Source organism: Cannabis sativa, chromosome 1 (assembly GCF_029168945.1).
Source record: "Cannabis sativa cultivar Pink pepper isolate KNU-18-1 chromosome 1, ASM2916894v1, whole genome shotgun sequence".
NCBI lineage: Eukaryota > Viridiplantae > Streptophyta > Magnoliopsida > Rosales > Cannabaceae > Cannabis > Cannabis sativa.
Genome location: NC_083601.1, coordinates 8,998,182 through 9,020,683, shown reverse-complemented (window position 1 = coordinate 9,020,683; position 22,502 = coordinate 8,998,182). Strand labels below are relative to the sequence as shown.

The window sequence follows — 22,502 nt, the reverse complement described above, 5'->3', positions numbered from 1 at the left end:
CAATTTAATGTGGGAATAAAAAGACATTAAAAGCGAAGAAAAGATTCATGCAATCATGGTAAAATCAACCAAATCAAGTAAATAACGGGAATAGAAAGCTTACCCACTACAGACAACGTTTGACGAAGAGAATAAGAAGCTTGTACTATTAAAATAGCATAAAAATTCCAGGAGATGGAGCAATATGGGTTTCGGCCTCTACAGAGAAGGAAGAGCTTTTCAAAGTTAATTTTTCTAATGAGAGAACGAAAAGTGAAAAGTGAAGAGGAGTTTCCTTCCATAAGACTTATATAGTTTTTGTGGGACCACTTCTTCACTTGCCACCCAGTGTTCAATTAAAAAGCATGTGGAAATACAATGCAGTTAACTTACTGCAACAAATGAGATCAAACACTCAAGAGCAGTTATTTCAAAGACTAAAAATGTAGCAATATTTACTCAACTAAGGCTACATCAGTCCCAACTAAGCTAGAAAGTCCCTATCCACATAGACGTCCACACAGGAACTTAGGAGGCAAATGTTATCTCGGTTTTTGCCCACCTGACGTGGCATGTCTACGTGGCCGATATCAACGCCACATGGCAGTACAACTCGCCAACAAAAAGGCCAAGTTATCTACTAACCACTTCGACCAACGGGAAGTCTCGACACTCAAATGGGATGATGAATGACAGACCAACTATCTCTAGGAGGCTGGCTGGCCCTATGTCCAGCATAGGCTGGCTAGCTTCTGGACAGCATAAGCCCGACCAGCCTGCATCATGTAGATGCATGGCCAGCCAGAACTTGGCCTGGCAGGACTTTGGTGCACAACTTTATGCATGGTCAACAAGCTAGACTGCGAATTGGGCCTTAACAACCCACAAAAATAGAGGGAAATTATCTATTGTTAAGGGAATTTTAGTCATTTATATTTTACTAATTTAATATGTAAATATCTACTTCTTTTATCTGATAAAATAAGGGTTTAAGCTCTCTTAGATAAAGAGTCTTTAACTAAACCCTAAAACCCAAAGTCAAAAGTCATAAGCTGAACTCTAAGTCTGAAAACTCTCTCTCTCTCTCTCTCTCTCTCTCTCTCTCTCTCTCTCTCTCTCTCTCTCTCTCTCTCTCTCTCTCTCTCTCTCTCTCTCTCTCTCACGCCCACCATTCCTTTTCTCTTAACATGAGATTGGCCATCTTTGATTCTTATATTGTAACCTTAAGAGAGCTATCTTAGATCCGACCTATAGTGATCTGAATATTATTATCTCTTGGTATCAATACAACTAAAACGGGAGTAGGTCATTGTCCGCTAACTAAGGGGGCCGAATCTCTATAAAATCTTATGTTCTTTTACTTTCTTGCTCTTACTGTGTAACACGTGGAAATCATCAGCATTAATATGACTTTGTTGTCAGTTGACCAAATATGAGGTCAACAAAGCCCAACTTGCATCTTCTAATTCAACATACTCCATCTTTAATAGAAATTTTGTACCCCTTTTCTTGTAGTTGACCCACACTAAGCAAATTGGTTTTTAAATTTAGAACAAAAAGAACAATTGAGATAGCATGGGTAAAGTTTTCTTTAGTTTGAATAGTTACCCGTCCTTTTTTCATGATAAAAATTGTGGAGTTATCGCCAAACTTGACAGTGTTGCAAAACGATTCATCTACTCAGAAAATGCTTTCTTCTTCTTCTTCTTTTGCAAAGTTAGTTATTTCTCCACTTTGTCTATTCAAATTAGTACGACATTCATATTTATAATATCTGTACCTATAACATCTGTAGCCTTCCCATTTGGTTGGTGGCGTCCTTGTTTTTCTTCCATTAGAGTCATGAGAATTATTGTCTTGGTTTTGGTATTGTTGCTGAGTTCCATGATCATTTCCACCTCTGCCTATGTCTCGACCTCTGCTTCTAGCTCGTCCTTTGTCTTCTCTTAGCTTTTAATTATTGTCTTCTTCTAAGGCTTGCTCCTCCTTCTCCTTCTCTTGCTGGTTTAGTTTGTGCTCATGAACTAAGAAAGAACTTTGCAATTCATCAGCTGAAAGGTCATCAATATTATGAGCTTCTTCTACACAACAAACAACATAATTAAATTTTGGCATCATGATTCATAGTATTTTTTCAACTACGATAACATCCTCCATCTTGTCACCGTGGATGCGCATCTTGTCATCACGATCACCATTGTTAGAGTGAGATAATCTGACACCGATTCTTCCATCTTCATTTGAAGTGTTTTAAACTCCGTATGAAGTGATTGAAGTTGTTGCCTCTTTACCTTTGTAGAGCCTTGATAATTTCTCTTCGTAGAATCTCAAATATGCTTGGAAGTGTCCTTGCAAAGAATGGTCTCCAAGGTTGTGTAATCAATAGCTTGGAAAAGATAATTCTTTGTCTTGAGATCTTTCGATTGTTGTGCTTCTAGCTCTGCTCTTTATCAATCTATCACTGATGTGCCAGTCACTAGTTTAATAATCCATTTGGAGATAACTTGCTAGTACTCCTTCAATCTCAAAAAATTCTCCTTCAACATGCTCCAATGATCATAGTGACCATCGAAACGTAGAATCGCCGGTTGAACAAAATTGTCATCCATATTGCTACTGAAAAAAAAAAGTGAAATAAAAACAAATATAGTTACTGCTATAAATATACTATCTCATAATCACTCTTTTTTTATCTCACAATCATTCTCTCACGTCTTTTTTTTATTTTATTTATTTATTAGCTCAGATACTACTGTTATTAGTTTATTAATACATATACTTATATATATAATAATGGATGCATAGCTCATGATCTCAATCTACAACATGAACAAGTAACCATCTTAGAAATGGAGGAGCCTATTAGTCTGACCTTTGCCCTGAGATCACTAAGGCAACCTCAGTGGCGAACCAAGTGATGATCAGCTTGTCGCTAAATCTACCGGTTGTAGTTGAGTAGAAAGTTGTAGAGATGGATTATGTAAAGTTCTACTTGACTCCCAAGATAGAAGAAGAGGATATTGAAGCTCAAATCGAGTTCACACCTTAAGTCGAAATCAAGCCAAAAACCAAGCTAAAAAAACAGACTGAACCTATAGAAGTAGAAGATATCAGGCTGGATATCAAGTTAAAATTGGAGAATAAAAAACCTGAGAAAGAGGATAATAACGTAAAAGTAACCCTGAAATAGAAGTAATGGATGATGACTGATGAATAGTTTGTTTCATCTATAATCTAGGTATAATCTTAGCAAAATTAGATGCTCATATATCTTGAACTGATTTTGCCATTCTTTGATATATGCAACCCTTAGTTCTTCCATTTTTTTGTGCTATATATTGCTTAGTACTTGAATGGATCTGTAATAATTTTTTTTTTTTCAAATAGGTTAGTTTGGTTATTCTCACTTCTCAAGGTCTCAATTTTTGTATCACAACCCACAAGTCAAGCTAATATCATTACTTTACTTTTCAAGAGGAATCAAATTAGAGGATGCTGCTTTTCTTGAAACAAAAGTGTTTTAGTTTGCATAGCCAACTCAGCAGTAAACAAATTTGTGGGAGATAATAGATAAATAATAAAAACAATAGACATGAAAGATTAAAGTACGAAAATGTAAAATTATAATTGTTTTCTTCATTAATTAATCAATATAAGAAATGTTAATAACAGAGTGACTGTGTGGAGACGAATTCTACAACCCTGTGCCAAAAGAATAAAAGATAAAGAACATTTTTCTCCATAACCCTAAGCTGGGAATAACAGAGACAAGAGTGTCACTTATTAAATTTGTTCCTATGATGACTAAATCCTGCGTTGTTGCTGATACAAGTCGAAAACACTCTCTCCGAGGTTTCCAGATGAAAAAATAGAATGTAGAGGGAAAAAAGAAAAACCTGATACCAAAAGATAACATGTAGAACTTAACTTTGCCTCCAGGCTCTGGGTAGGCTGCCGCGCTTTCCTTGCATTAAAGGAAAAAAACAAAATGTTGGGAAAATCCATTTTTTTACTGCTTTCCCAGGGTGATTCTATCATTTACTTCTTTTCTTGGCTTCACTGTATAGGATAACTCCCATGACTGTAAGAGAGTAACCAAGCATTCCAGTCACAGAAACTGGATTTCTGAAAATTAAAATTGAAACCACCACTGCTACAGCTCCCTTTGCATTTCCTAGCACCTGTAGAGCCAACCATACAACTTAATTTAGCTTTAATTCAAACTTCAAATGAAACATTACATTGTTATAGTAGAAAAGAAAAGCAAATTTGGTAGGCGGAAGTGAAAAAGGTAATACAAAGCATCTACAATGTTATAAACTTTAAGCCTCAAGGAAGATAATTCTGCTGGCCCACCGCTATATATAATCTACCCACCCTTTCTTTGTTTATCTCAATAATTCTAAATTATCCTTCTTTCCATTCTCAATCTTTTTAAATAGTCCACTCTCATTTCACCTGAATATTTCCTCCAACAATTGCAAATACAAGACATTCATCTCAATCCATGATTTTATATTGCTGAAGTTTTATTCTTAAAATGATACATGAATAAGCTTTCATTTAAAGTTCCTTCAAGTCTTCAACCACCCAATCCTTCCATACTCAAAAACAGAAGTTCATATATATACATATATGTGTGTGTGTGTATATATTATACACATATATATATATATATATAAATATCTGATGAATACAATAATGCTTCTTTGCCCAAACTGAATGATTCTATACACAGCTCCAATTTGAACCATCAACTTCTATCCTTATTAAATGTTTAGATACCTATTGTTAACTTAGTAATTAGAAATTTACTTAATTGATTAACCTTTCTTATTCCAGAAAAATAAATAATGATCGTGAGAGGGGCGCAAAAACCCTGATGTTTCTGACTTTTCAACTACTAAAGAAAGAGCCTTCAAATCACTTGAATATGTCCCCAAATATTTTAACAGGTCTTGGCAACGCCCACAGGTATATGGCACATTCCAATAATCTAGAAATTGAAAATACCAGAAAAATTGAAATGTAGATAAGAAAGGAAAGGTACCTGGAGAGTCAAAGCACTGGTGTGTTTTGTAACCAAAAAGTTGGTCAGATTAACAAAATATGCTAATGCTGAATTGAACAGCAGATACCATATGATCTTGACATCATCTCGTGCAAGAGCTAGTGTTATACCAACTACATTGTCCTCCATGATAAGTGTTGCAGGAAGTAGAAAGATAACAGCTATTGGAGCCATATACAGGAGGAGGTTCATTGAGTTTAACTTTTCCCTATAATAAAAGACAATTCATTTCAGAACACAATTTTAACATTGTAAAACAAAGATGATTCTTTTAAAGGAAACCTATACATAAAGTACTAGTAAAAGAGACAATGATTCAATACCCTTCAGAAGAAAGCAAAATTCCTTGAAGAACCGATTTGAGTGCTCTGGCAGCTGTAGCTGCTATACAAATTATGAAACCAAATAGATGGAAACTCGGTTCACCCTATAGCCACAAAAACAAGGAGAGAGCAATGTTAAAAGGTCATGTATATAAAAACATATGAACATCAACACAACCAAACATTTCCTATAACTGTAAACTAATGTAACTCGGACAGTGACTCTTGACCAAAATCCATACATGTTTCAATAATAACAAAAGCTGAAAAACTGGCCAGGAAATTTTCAAAAGGAAAATAACGAAACTCAGATGATATTTAGGACCCTTCATAGAACCTGGAAAGTCTCAGTTTTGAGGCAATACAAATTGTGCAAAAGGAGAAAGCAGTGTCGGTAAAAGATACTAATTTCAGAAAAGGGCAAATTTATCTAATTAATCGCAAGAAAAACACAATCCCAATGAGGCAAAAGAATTGCACTAGGATCCACTGAAAAACTTATCAGACACTCAGGCTCTTAATGATAAACCTCTAAACTTCTAAATTTTGCTTCTCTCTCCTCCAATATCCTAAAACACATTAAGCAAATATTGAAATCTATCAAATACTAGAATCCCATTCAACCGCATGAAAGTGAGAAAAAGAATAACATAAAAGTAATCCAATTTAAATAGCTAAAATCTATAACCGTTACTACAATAATAATTAGTAAAACTGATAAATTTGCATTAAAATAGCTACACTAGAGAAGATCCAAAGTCACATTTGACTCAAATTCTCAATAAATTAATGAATACGAATGAGAATGAAGAAAAGCTCATACCCCACTTGCGATTATGACTCCGGTAACAACAGGAACGAGAGTCAGATAGGTGAGCCAAGCCTCCCTCCTAAAGGTCATAAGGTAAGCGAAGACGGCTGTGAAGAAAGGCGTGGTAGCTCCAATAGCCTGGTTGAAAGACACGGGCAAATACCTAAGCGAAATGTTCCCAAACACAACAGAAATGCAGAAGATAAAGCTGAGCGCCGCGATCTTCATCAATTGGACCCAAGATCTTATGGTCTGCATAGGGACCATCTTCATCCACGCTATGGCGATGTAGCTGAGCAGAGAACAAGCGGTCATGTGGCACATGGTAAGGAAGATCGGATACTTAAAGCCATAGTTGCTAAGCAAGTACTTGTTGAGCAAGAGTACCCCAATGTTGGAGGAGTACCATGAGGTAACCAGACCGATCGTAAACAAACGGCTCTTCCCCTTCATTTGGCAAGGTGGGTCTTGATCGAACGGATGATATTCCAACACAAAGACAGATGGGTCAAATGTTTTCAGGTTCTGGTTGGGTTGTTCTAGAAGGGCATGGATCCGCTAGGGTTTGACTGAGAGCAAACGATTCTGAGCATTGGCCAAACCAAACAGAGAACGCCGATGGGTATCACAGAGAAATACAAGGCGGTCTACCATGGATCTGAGAATTGAATTCCATGGCCTAAAAATAAAAAGCCAAAAAATTCTCGTCTTAAATTGTATTGTTATTACCGTCCTCCTCCCTTCTCTCACTTTTTATTTTCTCGGGAAAATAAGGAATTTTAGAGAGAGAAAACAAAAATGGTGGTGGGTCTTGTCACATTAACGAGCTAGATCAGAGCTTTGAGGACAACCGACGAGGATTTTGGCTCTCTGCAAGTGAAGAAAAGGAGGAGAAAATAAAGAAGAGTTTAAAACTATACAAAGGTAAACGCGTAATATCATATAGCCATTATTTTTATTTTTATTTTTATTATTCTTATTTTGATAATGAATTTATTATTTTCCGTATTTTGTCGTTTTGGTTTTACTATTTTCCCATGTGTTATCTCCCTTCAATTCTAATGTTTTAGAGATGTATAGTACAAGAAAAGTATACAAAGGAAAATGACTTTGACTATTACTTCTTTCTATTTTATACAAATATTTGTTTCTAAAAGATTAACAAAGAATTTGTTATTTCATCAAAAACACAAAGAATTTGGTAAATAAAAGGTATTGCTTCGACCAAATTTATAACCTAAATATATTCTTTTTTTTTTTCATTTTTTTCCTTCCTTGTGTGTAAAACTTTATTGGAAGGATTTGGGGCTTTTTAGAAGTTTAAACGTGAATCTTGTTGTTGTTGATTAATTTACAATGATAAACTTGCTATATTATGATCTGTGGTTACCTTTTAAATCCCAAACGTTATAAGCACATATTAGCACAAAATAAAACTAAAATGTATAATTAAAAAATAAAAAGTGGACGACAAAAGCGTGTACGTGAATTGTTGATCTATTATTGCATATTTATTTAAGAAATAAAAGAGAAAAGAATATCCGAATTAAAGGAAGATCGGATGTGATTTTTTTTTTTCATTGATATTACCAAATGGCATTTAAACATTATAGTTATTTATTAAGAAATATAAAATAAAGGAAGAGGTATGGGCTGGGATGGGATTCTACCATGATTTCATGACTTGGAATTGAAATTGGGAAATAGGTAGCTGCAAAGCTGGGTGTGGTTCTCGTCAACGAAGAATACTCAACGCGTTTGTTTGTTTAATAAAATAGTGATATGTTTGGCAGCAATGCAATGCAACGCAAATTGAAAAACATAAATGGCCGCCACTCCAAACACTGCCTAAACATTTATTCAATTGAATATAAATAAAATAAATAAATAAATATGAGGGGAAAAATAACAAGTGTAAATCTGGGCATGTGATGTTGAATTTCTATGCGGCAGGGAGCGGAACCATCCTCGGCGTGGGTACCACATAACTTTTTTTTATTTGTATATTGCCTTCGGACCCTCTCCTATCCGCTCATTCCGAACCTTATTTATTTATTTTTTCTAATATTTTTTAAAAGTGAACATAATAATAATAAATGGTGTATTAATTCTAAAATAAATTAACCAAGAAAACAATAATAATACTAAATTAAAGGTAAAAATATTTATATTTGCTTTAACATTTGAGTGGTGGTTACATTGGATATGTATTTGAAAATCTAATTTAAGATACATTAAAACTGGATCAAGAATCTAAGTGAACAATCAACAAACACATATCAAACTAAGTAGAAAACAAATCAATCAATAATCAATGTAAAACCAGAAAGCAAATCAATATGAGACACGTAAATTTATCCAGGTTGTGAGATAATTTCAGTGTGAACTTATTTTTACTCCAACAAAGCAAGATTATGGTGATCTTCATTAGAGTAGTAGAGTAGAGAAAAACTTATGTACAAGTGATTACAGTCAAGAGCTTTGTCCTCAAGAGTGTTCTTCAATCTTGATACTCACAACTTCGAGATCAACAACTAATGTGTTACAGACTCGAATATTGTGGTGAATTAATACATAATGGGCTCGTTTGGAACGCCGTATTAGGTCGTATTGTATTGTATTGTATTATATTGAATTGTATTTTATGCAATATTTTTATGTAAAACTATGTGTGGTATTAACTTTTATGGACACCTAAATATATAATATTTTATTATAAATTAAATTTTAACATAGTATTATATAAAAATATGATATATAATCCAATTCAATATAATACAATACAATACAATACGACCTAATACAGCGTTCCAAACGAGCCAAATAGGAATTAAATAAAACAACAACTAAAGAACTAGAATGGCAGAATCAATTAATGACATTAATCAAAAAATAAATACGGAATAAATTAAATGAAATAGAGATAAAGTTTAATGAGGTTTATTACCTTTTTGTGGTGACTAATCCATGGGAATAACTGTCATTTGGCCAAGTTTGATTCGATCTTCAATAATGGAAGAATACAAAGTTAATCTCATCAACAAGGGTGTCTTGCACCTTACAAATCAACTCACTTGAGAGATGTTAGTTCTATTTTTGGCATCTTTAATGTGATAAAAATATTTTATAATTTCTTATTTCAATTCGGCTGAGGTGTTTATTATTTGGTTTTTATATTTTGTGTATTTAACTTTTACATTTGTGTATTAATTGATTTATACATGGAAGGAAAATTGTCTAACTTTTCTATTTATGGAAAATAAGGTATAGAATGTAATTTTGGTGACTCATCCATTCTCTATCTATCTAGCTGTGTTGAGTTTCCTATTATGTTTGATCAAATCTCTTGATGAGAAAATCGAAGCAAAACTTTCATTTTCTATAAAAGGAAAGTCTCACTTAGTGCTCACGATTTTGTAGGTACAGAAATAAAAATTCCTGGGCTGATTGAAGATTTATTTTAGGAAATTGTCTAGTGGGTTGTGGTCTTGTTCAGACCGTGTGTTAGCTGTCAATAAGGTGTATATTGATTATAAATACACCTTATAACAGCTAGATCATGTACTATTGGGCTATGTACCCTAAATAAAACTCTATTTCAATGTAATCTTTTATATTCATTTATCAATAAAGAAATAGATTTATTTTCATTACTTATTTAATGTGTTATTTGGTTCATGTGTTCATCTAGCTATTTATTTAATTTATAAATTCATCTAAATCCTAATCACATTGATATTCTTGGTTTTTGTGTTGTCAACACAGTGGAAAGTAATCAAGATTGTGTGATTAAATGTATTCTTGTGATTTATCAGTACATAGGGTTTAATTAATAGGATAATCTACAATGTAGTTTACTTGCACCTTGGATAAGTGCTAGGTCCTTTCTAGGGCATTGGTTAAAGTAAGTTTGGGTTGGATGTATGCAATATGCATCGGAAAGGACCGATATTGAACTTGGATTATATATAATAAACTTACCGTAATATCTATTCAATTCAATATCACCTAGTTGAACATAGATCAAATGATCTCAATCCTGAGATGGTTAGGTTCTAGTTCAATTGTATTATTTTTGTTCTTCAATCTACTCGTTAAAGTCTCGCTCTTAGAACAAAAGGTTTGATGAAATAATCAAAACCTACGGCTTTCACCAAAACGATGATGAGCCTTGTGTTTACCAACTCAAGAATAACAAGTGGTAGTATTCCTGGTCCTTTATGCTGATGACATTTTGATTATTGGCAACAACATCAAGGAATGGCTTGACACTCAATTCAAAATGAAAGATTTGGGTGAAGCTGTTTATGTTCTTGGTATTAAAATCATCAAAAACCGGAAGAACAAATCCCTTGCTCTCTCTCAAACAGCTTACATTGATAAGGTGCCAAAGAGTTTATCAATGACAAATACCAAAGGAGCAGTGATGTCTTCTAGACCTAGTATCAGTCTATCTAAGGAATAGTGTCCCACAAATCCTCAAGAGATAGAGGACATGAGAAGGGTTCCTTATGGTTCAGCAGTTGAAAGTCTAATGTATGCAATGTTATGCACACATTTGCTATGCAGTAGGAATTGTGAGCAGGTATCAGACGAACCCATGAGAGGAACATTGGACTGCAGTTAAGCATATTCTGAAATATTTGAAAAGTACTAGGCATTATGTGTTAGTCTACAAGGGTGGTGCTTTAAATCCCGTAGGCTATACCGACTAAATTTCCAGGCTTGTCGTGATGACAGGAAGTCTACAGCTAGGATGGTATTTACTCTTGGGGGTGGAGCAGTTGTTTGGAGAAGTGCTAAGCAAACCGCAACATCAGACTCTACCATGGAGGTCGAGTACATAGCTGTCGCTGAGGCTGCTAAGGAACTTGTCTAGCTTAGAAAGTTCTTCTCATAACTTGGTGTTGTTCCTGGAATGGAAAAACCACTGGTTTTACTTTGTGACAACACTGGTGCTATAGCCAACAATAAAGAACCTCGAAGCCACAAGAGAAGCAAACACATAGAGAGGAAATACCACATCATAAGGGAATATGTGGCAAGAGGGGACATACCGGTGGAGAAAGTGGATACTGAAGATAACTTAGTTGATCCATTCACCAAAGTCTTGACTGTAACTACATTTGAAAAGCACAACTGAATCTAGGATTAATTGAAATGTACTGATTATTTTCTGTTAGTGCAAGTGGGAGTTTGTTGGGCTTTGTGCCCTAAATAAAACTATATTTTAATGTAATCTTTTATATTCATTTATCAATAAAGAAACAATTTTTTTATTACTTATTTAATGTGTTATTTGGTTCATGTGATCATCTAGTTATTTATTTGATTTATAAATACACGAATAGGAGCAGAAAACACCTCCTGACATACCACGTGTTTACCACGCAAAAGGAAGTAAATGCCATAAATATCCTCCGAAAAATACAGTTCATTTGGGGAGGTGTCCATGACCTCTGATTACAATACGTGTGCGCGATCAACATTCAAGACAATAGCAAGCTTCCGTGATCCAGAGAATCTCGAAAGCTTGAGGGTGAATGTTATCCATGTTTTCACTAATCAGACATGTGGCACGATCAGAGAGGGAACAGAGTTTCTACATAAGGCACTAAGAGGCAATGGCTCCCAGAAGCAGCATCCTTCACTGAGGAACCCTGAGAGCAGTACAGGTTCTGGAGATGTTGGACATGTCAACTCCTTGCAAAATGACACTCCAAAGATGGTTATACCTTTTTCTGACACGGGATCAGATCTTGTCCCCTGTGCCAGATCATGGTAGTGCACGTACGCACCCTTGAGCTTGATTTTTGCCCAATGGCCTGTGTAGAGACTATTTTGTAAAGGAGTGACATTTGCACGACACGTGTCCAAGATCGTACAAAAGTCTTCACTAGTCGCTCTACAACGCACGATGAAGAAGGTCCCCCTAGTGGATAATCAGATCGTCCTTCGGCAGTATAGGCCTTAGTAGCGTGTGGAGGACGAAACCCTAGATAGGTAAAGGGTATGCCCTTTATCACATGTTTTCCTATAAATAGCCTCATTCTTTCGAAGGCAGGGGAGAACAACTCTACATTTGTCGTCACCCTGCTAAAATCCCTAGCAATATTTTCTTCCACAAAACATTCACATACTATAATACTTTGTAGTATCAAAACATCTGCCCGAAGAGGCTAATAATATTAACTCGTGGACTAAGGATCATTAACACTTGAACCACGTAAAAATATGTTGGTTTATTATTTAATACTTGTTATTTCCTTTATTCTCTCAAAATATTTAGTTTCCAAAAAAACTCAGTAAACACAATCTCATGAGAAATAAAAAATTGAAGTAGACGTAGCTTCATACCTATCGCGATACAGGGAGTGAACTACTATAAATTTATTGTGTTTATTATTATTACTTAACAATTATTTCACTCTCGCCAATCTAGCAAGCGGGTGTGGCTTAGAAGTCTAGTCTAAATTTCTGAGTCAACAACAAACTTACATATTTTTTTTCCTAATCTTTCAATATAAAATAATTTTAGAACAAAACTCACATTATTTTATACAGAAAGATCAGAAAATATAATGAATCATCAAGGTATATTATCAATAAACATGTAACATTCATATTTCATAAACACATAAAAAAACAAACATAATTGTTTTTAAATCTAGTTTACTTGAACAATAAAAAATTACCATAACTTTGACACTAGTTGCTAAAAAGCTTATTTAATCTTGACCTTATTTTACTATTCAAGTATGTTGAAAAACCGTGTTTTTGCAAATGTCAGTTGTATATACGAAAATATAAAAACTGTACGCGTTTGCAGCAGCAGAAAGTAATTCTGCTACAGCAGAACTGAACAGGCAGAATATAAAATATTTGCAGAAAAATAAATAACTTGACACACGAGATTTATACGTGGTATCAGTGTTCTCCCGAACACTCCTAGTCCACGGGGCCACGCCCAGAGAATGAAATCAATTAATAAAGTATCAAAATTACAAAGACAATTGACTTAAACAAGTTTAGACTCCCTCTAAAGTATTGCCGCAATCCTTTGTAATCCACTTTATGAATCTGACTTCTTGAAACACCTTCAAGCCCGAACTCCCTTCGTCTTTGAAGTGTGAGTGCTTACTTCCTCCCGAAGTAAGGCTTCAACAAGTCTTCTCCCGAAGACCAAGTGCTTACTTCCTCCCAAAGTAAGGCTTCAACAAGTCTTCTCCCAAAGACCAAGTGCTTACTTCCTCCCGAAGTAAGGCTTTATCAAGTCTTCTCCCGAAGACCAATCTCTTGTTCAGTCAAGTAGTTCTTCACAACCTCTAGGATAGAGTAAGAACAGAAATAGAACAACTAGAACCTAGATGAACAACTAGGCTCTCACAAAACAAAGAAAGACTCTCTTCTCTCAAAAGATAAATGTAGAAAATGAATAATGGAAGAGGTAATTCGAATGGTTGCTCTCTAGGCTCTATTTATAGATCATAGAAACCAAAGAGGCAACCACAAGTTCGAATTAGCAGCTGTACAAAAACTTTCCAAAAGAAACACGATCTGCTAGATCAGATTCGGATGCTGACGCAGCGAATGCGAAACGGAAACTTACTAAAATCGGGTCCGATCTTCTTTTAATGTTTGATTCCTGCCAAAAACAGATTAGATATTCTGATTGTATCAAGATACAATCGAAATCAATAAGGAAAAGGCAATAAACAAAGTTTCCCTAAAAAAGACAACTTTCCAAAAGAGAATTCCTTCTCTTTTGAGAAGTTTTTCAACAAAGGAAAGTTCAGCTGAAAGTGCAACTTTCCAAACAAGGAAAATGGCAACTACAATCCGAATTTATAAGGCAAGAAATCGAATATGAATGCATAGCAATCTTACCATAAATGGAAAAATTATTTTGTCAACTAACTTGCCAAAAAAGGACTTTACAATCTCCCCCTTTGGCACTTTAGATGAACCAAATAATTTTTAACACAAAGTACCTGCAAGTTAAAGTTAGCCATAACAAATAACTACTCCCCCTGAGTAGCACAATCGAAAACCAACAATAACTAAAGAAACATGCTAACTTTTAAACCAAATAGTTCACAGGTACTAACCAACCACAACTCCCCCTGGAAAAAAAGGTCTAGAGTTGATAAAAACAAATTGAATGCTCAATAAAATGCACATTAATTAAGAAATATTTTGACAACTAAATTGCCAAAAAAGGACCTAACAATCTCCCCCTTTGGCACTTTAGATAATCAAAATATTATTAATTAACAAACACCTACAAAACAAAGTTAGCAAAATAAACATAAAAACTCCCCCTGAGAAGCACAACATTAAACCAAAATAAACAGCTAACTTTGACCAAAGATGAACACAAACACAAACCTCAACTCCCCCTAGACAGTTGAGTATACAATTACTCCCCCTTTTTGTTTATCTATAAGGGCCAAAGACAAAAAGAAATGAAAAGATAGAAATATGTCCAACAAAAACAAAAAGAAAGAAAACTTATGTCCCATAAAGCTTGATCAATGAGGACAACTGCTTGGACATCTCTTGCTGAACCTCCTCCATGGCAGCAAGACGATTGGAGCAGCAAGAAGAGCATTTGAGGGGGCTTGTTTAGATTCCACCATTTTCCTTTTTGGGATGCCCTAGGTTCTTTGTTCTCACTATTTTGATCTGAAAGAGACAATGAACAGCAAACAAGCAAGAGAGACAACGAAATAGAATCGGGTAGGTGGTGAGAGTGAATCACATAAATTGGTTGAAATAAACATGGGAGAGTTTAGCAAAAAGGAAACCAATTTCAACATATTTGAGAAACCACCAGCCCACGATTACAAAAGGAAACTGCCCACTCCTTGCAACTTCTTTCCCTTTTTTTTAAAAAAAAATAAAAGGAAACTAGAATTACCAACAATATTTCCAAAAATAAGTCAATCTTTCAAGATTAAAGACATATTACATATAAAAGATCAATCTTTAAATGGAAACATATCAAAAATAAATCAAAGAAGAATGAATGTTGATACTTACCATTTATGCACAAGATCTTCTGGACCCATGAAGCAAGTCACACGCCTCCCTTTTTTTTTTTTTTTTTTTTTTTTTTTTTTTTTTTAATCAAAACCGAAAATAAAATACAATGTGTACAATAAATATATGTGATTCGAATCAAGCAAAGAAATCAAATATCATTGACAATTGACAAAATAAAATACATGTTATGCTTTTAAGGAAAATAACTAATTAGTATCTCATGAAATAATCATACTAATTGATGTTAAGGAAAAAGATATGCATGTTGCGAAAATTGTGTACCAGGATTATCAATTTAATTTTAATAGAGGAGACTTACAGAATTGAACACACTTGTCAGACATAAGTGTGTGCAGTGAAAATAGGATCATTGTCCTTGGCAAGATTTTTCATTTTCGCCTTTTTCAATTTGATCCCGCAACTGGATGCTTTCACACCATACTGAAGGTAGCCCTTTTCTATGGTAGTGCATCCTCATCATAGTTGCTAATTACAATGTTCCAGCTTACTCATCGATGGCTTTCACACCTCGGTATGGGTAGCTCTATTCCGGAAAGGGGCCCGACAAGTCCGAAACAAAAATTGCTCAACTCTGTATAAGAACATTATTTAATCCTAGACACAAATAAGGAGTAACATGAACCTTTTAACACAACATCACAAAGTATGATCAGACAGAGATCCTAACTAATTATATTCCAAGAGCATAAACATGATTTGTCAACATACAATGATAGAAGATTAAGAGCTAGAGATGAATCACATAACACTATTGTACAAGAATTATGAACAAATAAAATTAAACAATGCAAACTCCCAAAGACTTTCTGAGGAGTCAAAGCGACTTGCATCTAGGGCCTTTGTGAAAATATCAGCTAATTGTTTTTCAGTATCAACATATTCTAATTGCAATGATTTATTTTCAACAAGTTCCACCGATAAAGTGGTGTCTTATGTCAATGTGCTTTGTTCTAGAATGTTGAACAGGATTTTTGGAAATATTTATGGCACTAGTATTGTCACAAAAAATAGTCAAAACACCCAATTCAAACCCATAATCAATCAACATTTGTTTCAACCACAATAGTTGAGTACAACAACTGCCAGCATCGATGTACTCAGCTTCGGCAGTGGATAAGGAGATGGAATTCTGTTTCTTGCTATGCCAAGATACTAGATTATTCCCAAGAAAGAAACACCCTCCACTTGTGCTCTTTCGATCATCAGCATTTCCTGCCCAATCTGCATCACTAAAACAAGCAAGATTTGAATTGGTATCTTTCGAGTACCAAATTCCATAATCAGGAGTGCTATTAACATATCTAATAATCCTTTTCACAGCTGATACATGAGATTCCATAGGATTACTTTGATATCTAGCACACACTCCCACACTGTAACATATATCAGGACGACTAGCAGTTAAATACAAAAGACTTCCAATCATGCTACGATAGAGTGTAGTGTCTACCTTTACTCCATTCTCATCTTTTGTTAATTTCAGTGTGGTGCTCATAGGAGTACTTACCTGCTTAGCCGATTCAAGGCCAAATTTCTTGACAAGGTTCTTAGCATACTTGCTTTGAGATACAAATGTACCTCCTTCCATTTGTCTCACTTGAAGACCCAGAAAGAAATTAAGCTCACCAACCATGCTCATTTCAAATTCACTTTTCATTTGATCAACAAATACCTGCACTTCATGGTTAGATGTAGAACCAAAAACTATATCATCAACATAAATTTGAGCAATGATAAAATCAGATTTTATATGTTTGATGAAAAGAGTTTTATCCACACTACCTCTGTGATAGCCATGAGAAAGTAAAAATTGAGTCAACCTTTCATACCAAGCTCGAGGAGCTTGTTTCAGACCGTACAAAGCTTTTTCAAGTTTGTATACATGGTCTGGAAATTGAGGATCTTCAAATCCTTTTGGTTGCTCAACATAAACTTCCTCATTCAAAATACCATTTAGGAAGGCAGATTTCACATCCATTTGAAACAATTTAATATTCAGAATACAAGCAATACACAAAAGTAAACGAATTGATTCTAATCTTGCAACAGGAGCAAAAGTTTCATCAAAATCAATACCTTCTACCTGTGTGTACCCTTGAGCCACCAAACGAGCCTTGTTTCTCACAATTGTACCGAACTCATCACTTTTATTTTTAAACAACCACTTTGTTCCAATAACATTTATACCTTTTGGTCTTCGAACCAAAATCCATACCTTGTTGCGAACAAATTGGTTGAGTTCCTCTTGCATTGCATTGAGCCATTCCTCAAAGGTCATGGCTTCCTTCACATTTTTCGGTTCATATTGAGAAACAAAGCAAAGAAAGTTGATTAAATTAATATACCTTCTGCGAGTTACCATGCTTTCTTCAGGATTTCCAAGGATGAGATCTTTTGGATGATTCAGTTTGACTCTGGTGCTTGGTTCTTTCTGAATAGAGTCAGTGATGATATTTGGATGAGTCAAGATAGACGGTTACGGTTCTCCGGTTTCGGTTGCGGCGACGAGATTCGTCCTTTGCGGCATCGGCAATGGGTTCTGTTTGCATCGGGATCTCTTTGTTACAACTTCTGGAGGAGTATCCATGAGACTATCTATCTTGGCTTCTGTGGAAAACTCTGAAAAATCTCTAAAATCATCAACAACCACATTAGCTGATTCCAAAACAGTTTGAGTTCTCATGTTATAAACACGATAAGCTCTATTGTTTAAGGAATATCCAATAAACACACCAACATCACTTTTAGCATCAAATTTACCAATATACTCACGATCTCTATAGACATAACACACACATCCAAAAACATGAAAATGACTTACATTGGGGCGCTTACCTCGATAGATTTCATAAAATGTTTTTGAGGTACCTAGACGAATAAACACTCTGTTTATTATGTAGCAAGCTGTGTTAATAGCTTCAGCCCATAAGCGCTTTGTCAACTTCTTGCTATTTAACATCACTCTTGCCATTTCCTGCAATGTTCGATTCTTCCTCTCAACAACTCCATTTTGTTGAGGAGTTTTGGGAGCTGAAAATTCATGAGTTATACCTGTAGACTTGCAAAAATCATCATACACAGAATTTTCAAACTCCTTACCATGATCACTTCGAATTCGAACAATTTTCCCAATATTACAACCTTTCTCAACTCTTAATCTCAGACAAAGAGTTTTAAAGGCATCAAAAGTGTCAGATTTTTCTCTTAAGAAATCTACCCAAGTAAAACGAGAGAAATCATCAACACACACAAAGATATATCGTTTACCATTCAAACTTTCAACTTGGATTGGACCCATAAGATCCATGTGAAGCAATTCCAATACCTTTGAGGTATTGATATCAGACACAGGCTTGTGAGTGATTTTTAATTGCTTCCCAAGTTGACACGGTTCACACTTACCTTCACTTTCCTTACCAAGCTTGGGAAGACCTCGAACAATACCTGCATTTGACAATTTTTTCAGGTTTTTAAAATTAATATGCCCAAGTTTGGCATGCCACAGATCTGTGGTGTTGTTGATAGCTGAGTGACAAGTAAACACAGGGGTTAGAGTGTAACAGTTATCATTGGATCGAAATCCTTGCAAGATACATTCATTGTCATCATTCAGAACATAACAATGATCACTATCAAAAGAAACAGTAAACCCTTGATCACAGATTTGACTGATGCTAAGTAAATTAGCCCTCAGTCCTTCAACTAACATCACATTTTTCAGTTTAGGTAACCCTTCAAAATTTAGAGTTCCCATACCAACAACTTTTCCAGATAGGCCATTACCAAAAGTGACTTCTCCACATTGCATAGGCCGAATGTTAGTCAAAAAATCCTTGTCACCTGTCATATGTCTAGAGCAACCACTGTCAAAATACCACATTTGAGATACAGCAGTTTTATCAGAAAAACAAGCTAGACACTTCTTTTTCACCCATATTTGTTTCAAACCTTTATGTTTCTTTTGAGATTTTTTCAAATTATCAAAATAATTTGTTTTAAACAGGTTGTTCAATGTGAAACATTTAGGTCTGATATGTCCTTTTCTACCACAAAAATGACAAATGGGAATAAATCTTTTTACCTGAGATCTTACCCTTTTTAAAAATCCTGGAGATTTTGCAGCGTCAGAAGCTGTTCTTGCTGTAACAGGCTGTGAAACTGTTACGGCAGAGTTTGTAGCCTCAAGGTGATTCGTTGGAACACTAGATTTTACAAACTTCGTGACTCCAGAACTTTCCATTCCATTAGACCCAAGGCCTGCGAAACCTCTCTGACCTGCATTCTGAGCTTTTTCAAAAATAGAAGATCCAGGGTTAAGCATTTGAACATTTTTCTTAAAATTTTCAAGTTCCTTCTTTAATAGAGAGATTTTTTCATCTTTATCACAAAAACTTGTCTCATATTCTTTTATTTTCAAATCACACATTTCAATCTGATGAGACAATTTTTTATTCAATTTATTCAACTCTCTATTTTCAGAAGCAACCTGAATCCATTTTTCATACATGACTTTGTATGATTCAGCAAGAGATTCTTCACAGATTTCAGACTCATCTGAATCTGATTCCTCTTGTTTGGTGGTATTATTCAGACATACCAATCTAGCTTTCACCTGTGAATCACACAACACATTAGTCATAACAGAGGTTAGGGCAACATTTTCAGCAATATCTTCATCACTTTCGGTTTCATCATCACTCCAAGTGACATTGAAACTTTTCTTATTCTTTTTCAAAGTGTTTGCACACTCAGCTTGAATATGCCCAAAACCTTCACATTCCCTGCACTGAATTCCCTTTTTGTTAGAGACAGAAGGTTTAATGAAAGTATTACCTATTGAACCTTTTGATATGTTCTTTTTATTTCCCATCTTTTTCATATATTTCTGAAAATTCTTAGTTAATAAAGCAATCTCATCATCACATTCACTATCAGAATTTTCATTATCAGCAACTTTCAAAGCAATACTTTTACCTTTATCAGCAATGGATTTGGGTTTGTCCTTTTGTTTAATCTGTTGATTTAATTCAAAAGTACGTAAGGAACCCATCAATTCTTCCACTTTCATAGTGCTAAAATCTTTAGCTTCCTCCATTGCCAAAAGTTTAGTATCAAACCTTTCTGGAAGAACTCTAACAATTTTTCTCACAAGAACAGAATCATCAAGCTTTTCTCCAAGAGCAAAATATTCATTAGCAATGTCAGATAATTTTTCATAGAATTCAGTTAAAGTTTCATTATCAGACATTCTAAGCTCATCAAATTTAGTTTGAAGCATGATAAATCTAGATCTTTTCACATCAGAAGTTCCTTCAAACTGAGTTTGAAGAATCTCCCAAGCTTCCTTAGCAGAAACACAAGATGATATAAGTTTAATGTAACCCTCACCTACACCATTAAAGATAGCATGCAAGGCTTTGCTATTGTAGGCAGATAATTTATCATCTTCAATAGACCATTCCAGTTCAGATTTTATAATAGTATTACCTGAAGAATCTGACTCAACTGGAGGAGACCAACCTGATAGAACCATTCTCCACGCCTTCTCATCTTGAGATTTGATGAAGGCCCTCATTCTAACTTTCCAATAAGGATAGTTAGAGTCATTAAGCAACGGTGGTCTAGAAATAGAACTTCCTTCTGCAAAAAATGACATTCTAACAAAAACGTTATAGGACCACACTAAGAGTTTAGTGTCCCGCTCTGATACCAATTGAAAAACCGTGTTTTTGCAAATGTCAGTTGTATATACGAAAATATAAAAACTGTACGCGTTTGCAGCAGCAGAAAGTAATTCTGCTACAGCAGAACTGAACGGTGTAATATAAAATATTTGCGAGAAAAATAAATAACTTGACACACGAGATTTATACGTGGTACGTGTTCTCCCGAACACTCCTAGTCCACGGGGCCACGCCCAGAGAATGAAATCAATTAATAAAGTATCAAAATTACAAAGACAATTGACTTAAACAAGTTTAGACTCCCTCTAAAGTATTGCCGCAATCCTTTGTAATCCACTTTATGAATCTGACTTCTTGAAACACCTTCAAGCCCGAACTCCCTTCGTCTTTGAAGTGTGAGTGCTTACTTCCTCCCGAAGTAAGGCTTCAACAAGTCTTCTCCCGAAGACCAAGTGCTTACTTCCTCCCGAAGTAAGGCTTCAACAAGTCTTCTCCCGAAGACCAAGTGCTTACTTCCTCCCGAAGTAAGGCTTTATCAAGTCTTCTCCCGAAGACCAATCTCTTGTTCAGTCAAGTAGTTCTTCACAACCTCTAGGATAGAGTAAGAACAGAAATAGAACAACTAGAACCTAGATGAACAACTAGGCTCTCACAAAACAAAGAAAGACTCTCTTCTCTCAAAAGATAAATGTAGAAAATGAATAATGGAAGAGGTAATTCGAATGGTTGCTCTCTAGGCTCTATTTATAGATCATAGAAACCAAAGAGGCAACCACAAGTTCGAATTAGCAGCTGTACAAAAACTTTCCAAAAGAAACACGATCTGCTAGATCAGATTCGGATGCTGACGCAGCGAATCTGCCCAGAAACGGGAAACTTACTAAAATCGGGTCCGATCTTCTTTTAATGTTTGATTCCTGCCAAAAACAGATTAGATATTCTGATTGTATCAAGATACAATCGAAATCAATAAGGAAAAGGCAATAAACAAAGTTTCCCTAAAAAAGACAACTTTCCAAAAGAGAATTCCTTCTCTTTTGAGAAGTTTTTCAACAAAGGAAAGTTCAGCTGAAAGTGCAACTTTCCAAACAAGGAAAATGGCAACTACAATCCGAATTTATAAGGCAAGAAATCGAATATGAATGCATAGCAATCTTACCATAAATGGAAAAATTATTTTGTCAACTAACTTGCCAAAAAAGGACTTTACATATGTTATAATTAATCACCTAACATGGATTCTAAAACAATTGAAATAAATATATAAAGAGTATAAGAAAATCTTATACTGATTGTAGCAGAAATTAATGTCTCATTTCATTCTGTCCTCTCTCACTCTTGTTTCATTTCTGTCGCAGAGTATAATCAAAAACAAATCATTAAATCTCCTTCAGGATATGACACAGTCTTCCACACTGTCCTGAGTATTGCATTCATACATATAGGCATATACTCAACACTGATGGCTCTCGAAATTAGAAGAATAAGACTATGAAATTATAATACTATAGAATAATATTAGCTCTTAAGCTCACTTTGCTGACAAAAAGAGTTAGAATTCTCTCTAT

The 22,502-nt window shown here is 34.9% G+C and overlaps 1 protein-coding gene across 1 annotated transcript; it reads right to left on the bottom strand.

Moving 5' to 3' along the window:
* Window positions 1-3,593: 3,593 nt before the first annotated feature.
* On the bottom strand, window positions 3,594-7,226 carry LOC115707807 (probable sugar phosphate/phosphate translocator At3g11320). Its single transcript, XM_030635877.2, has 4 exons — window positions 6,197-7,226; window positions 5,374-5,477; window positions 5,030-5,258; window positions 3,594-4,160 (listed from the first exon to the last, which is right to left on the bottom strand). The coding sequence occupies exons 1-4, from the start codon at window positions 6,635-6,637 to the stop codon at window positions 4,014-4,016; spliced, it is 921 nt and encodes a 306-aa protein (XP_030491737.1). The 5' UTR covers window positions 6,638-7,226; the 3' UTR covers window positions 3,594-4,013.
* Window positions 7,227-22,502: the final 15,276 nt, after the last annotated feature.

What these genes read in the sequence shown, in the direction of transcription:
- LOC115707807 (XM_030635877.2), bottom strand. Translation starts at nt 6,637, where the DNA reads ATGAAGGGGAAGAGCCGTTTGTTTACGATCGGTCTGGTTACCTCATGG. An exon ending in ATTTTGCTTTCTTCTGAAGG is followed by an intron (nt 5,259 to 5,373) that starts GTATTGAATCAT and finishes CTTTTATTATAG; the next exon opens with GGAAAAGTTAAACTCAATGA. An exon ending in CCAGTGCTTTGACTCTCCAG is followed by an intron (nt 4,161 to 5,029) that starts GTACCTTTCCTT and finishes TTGGCTCTACAG; the next exon opens with GTGCTAGGAAATGCAAAGGG.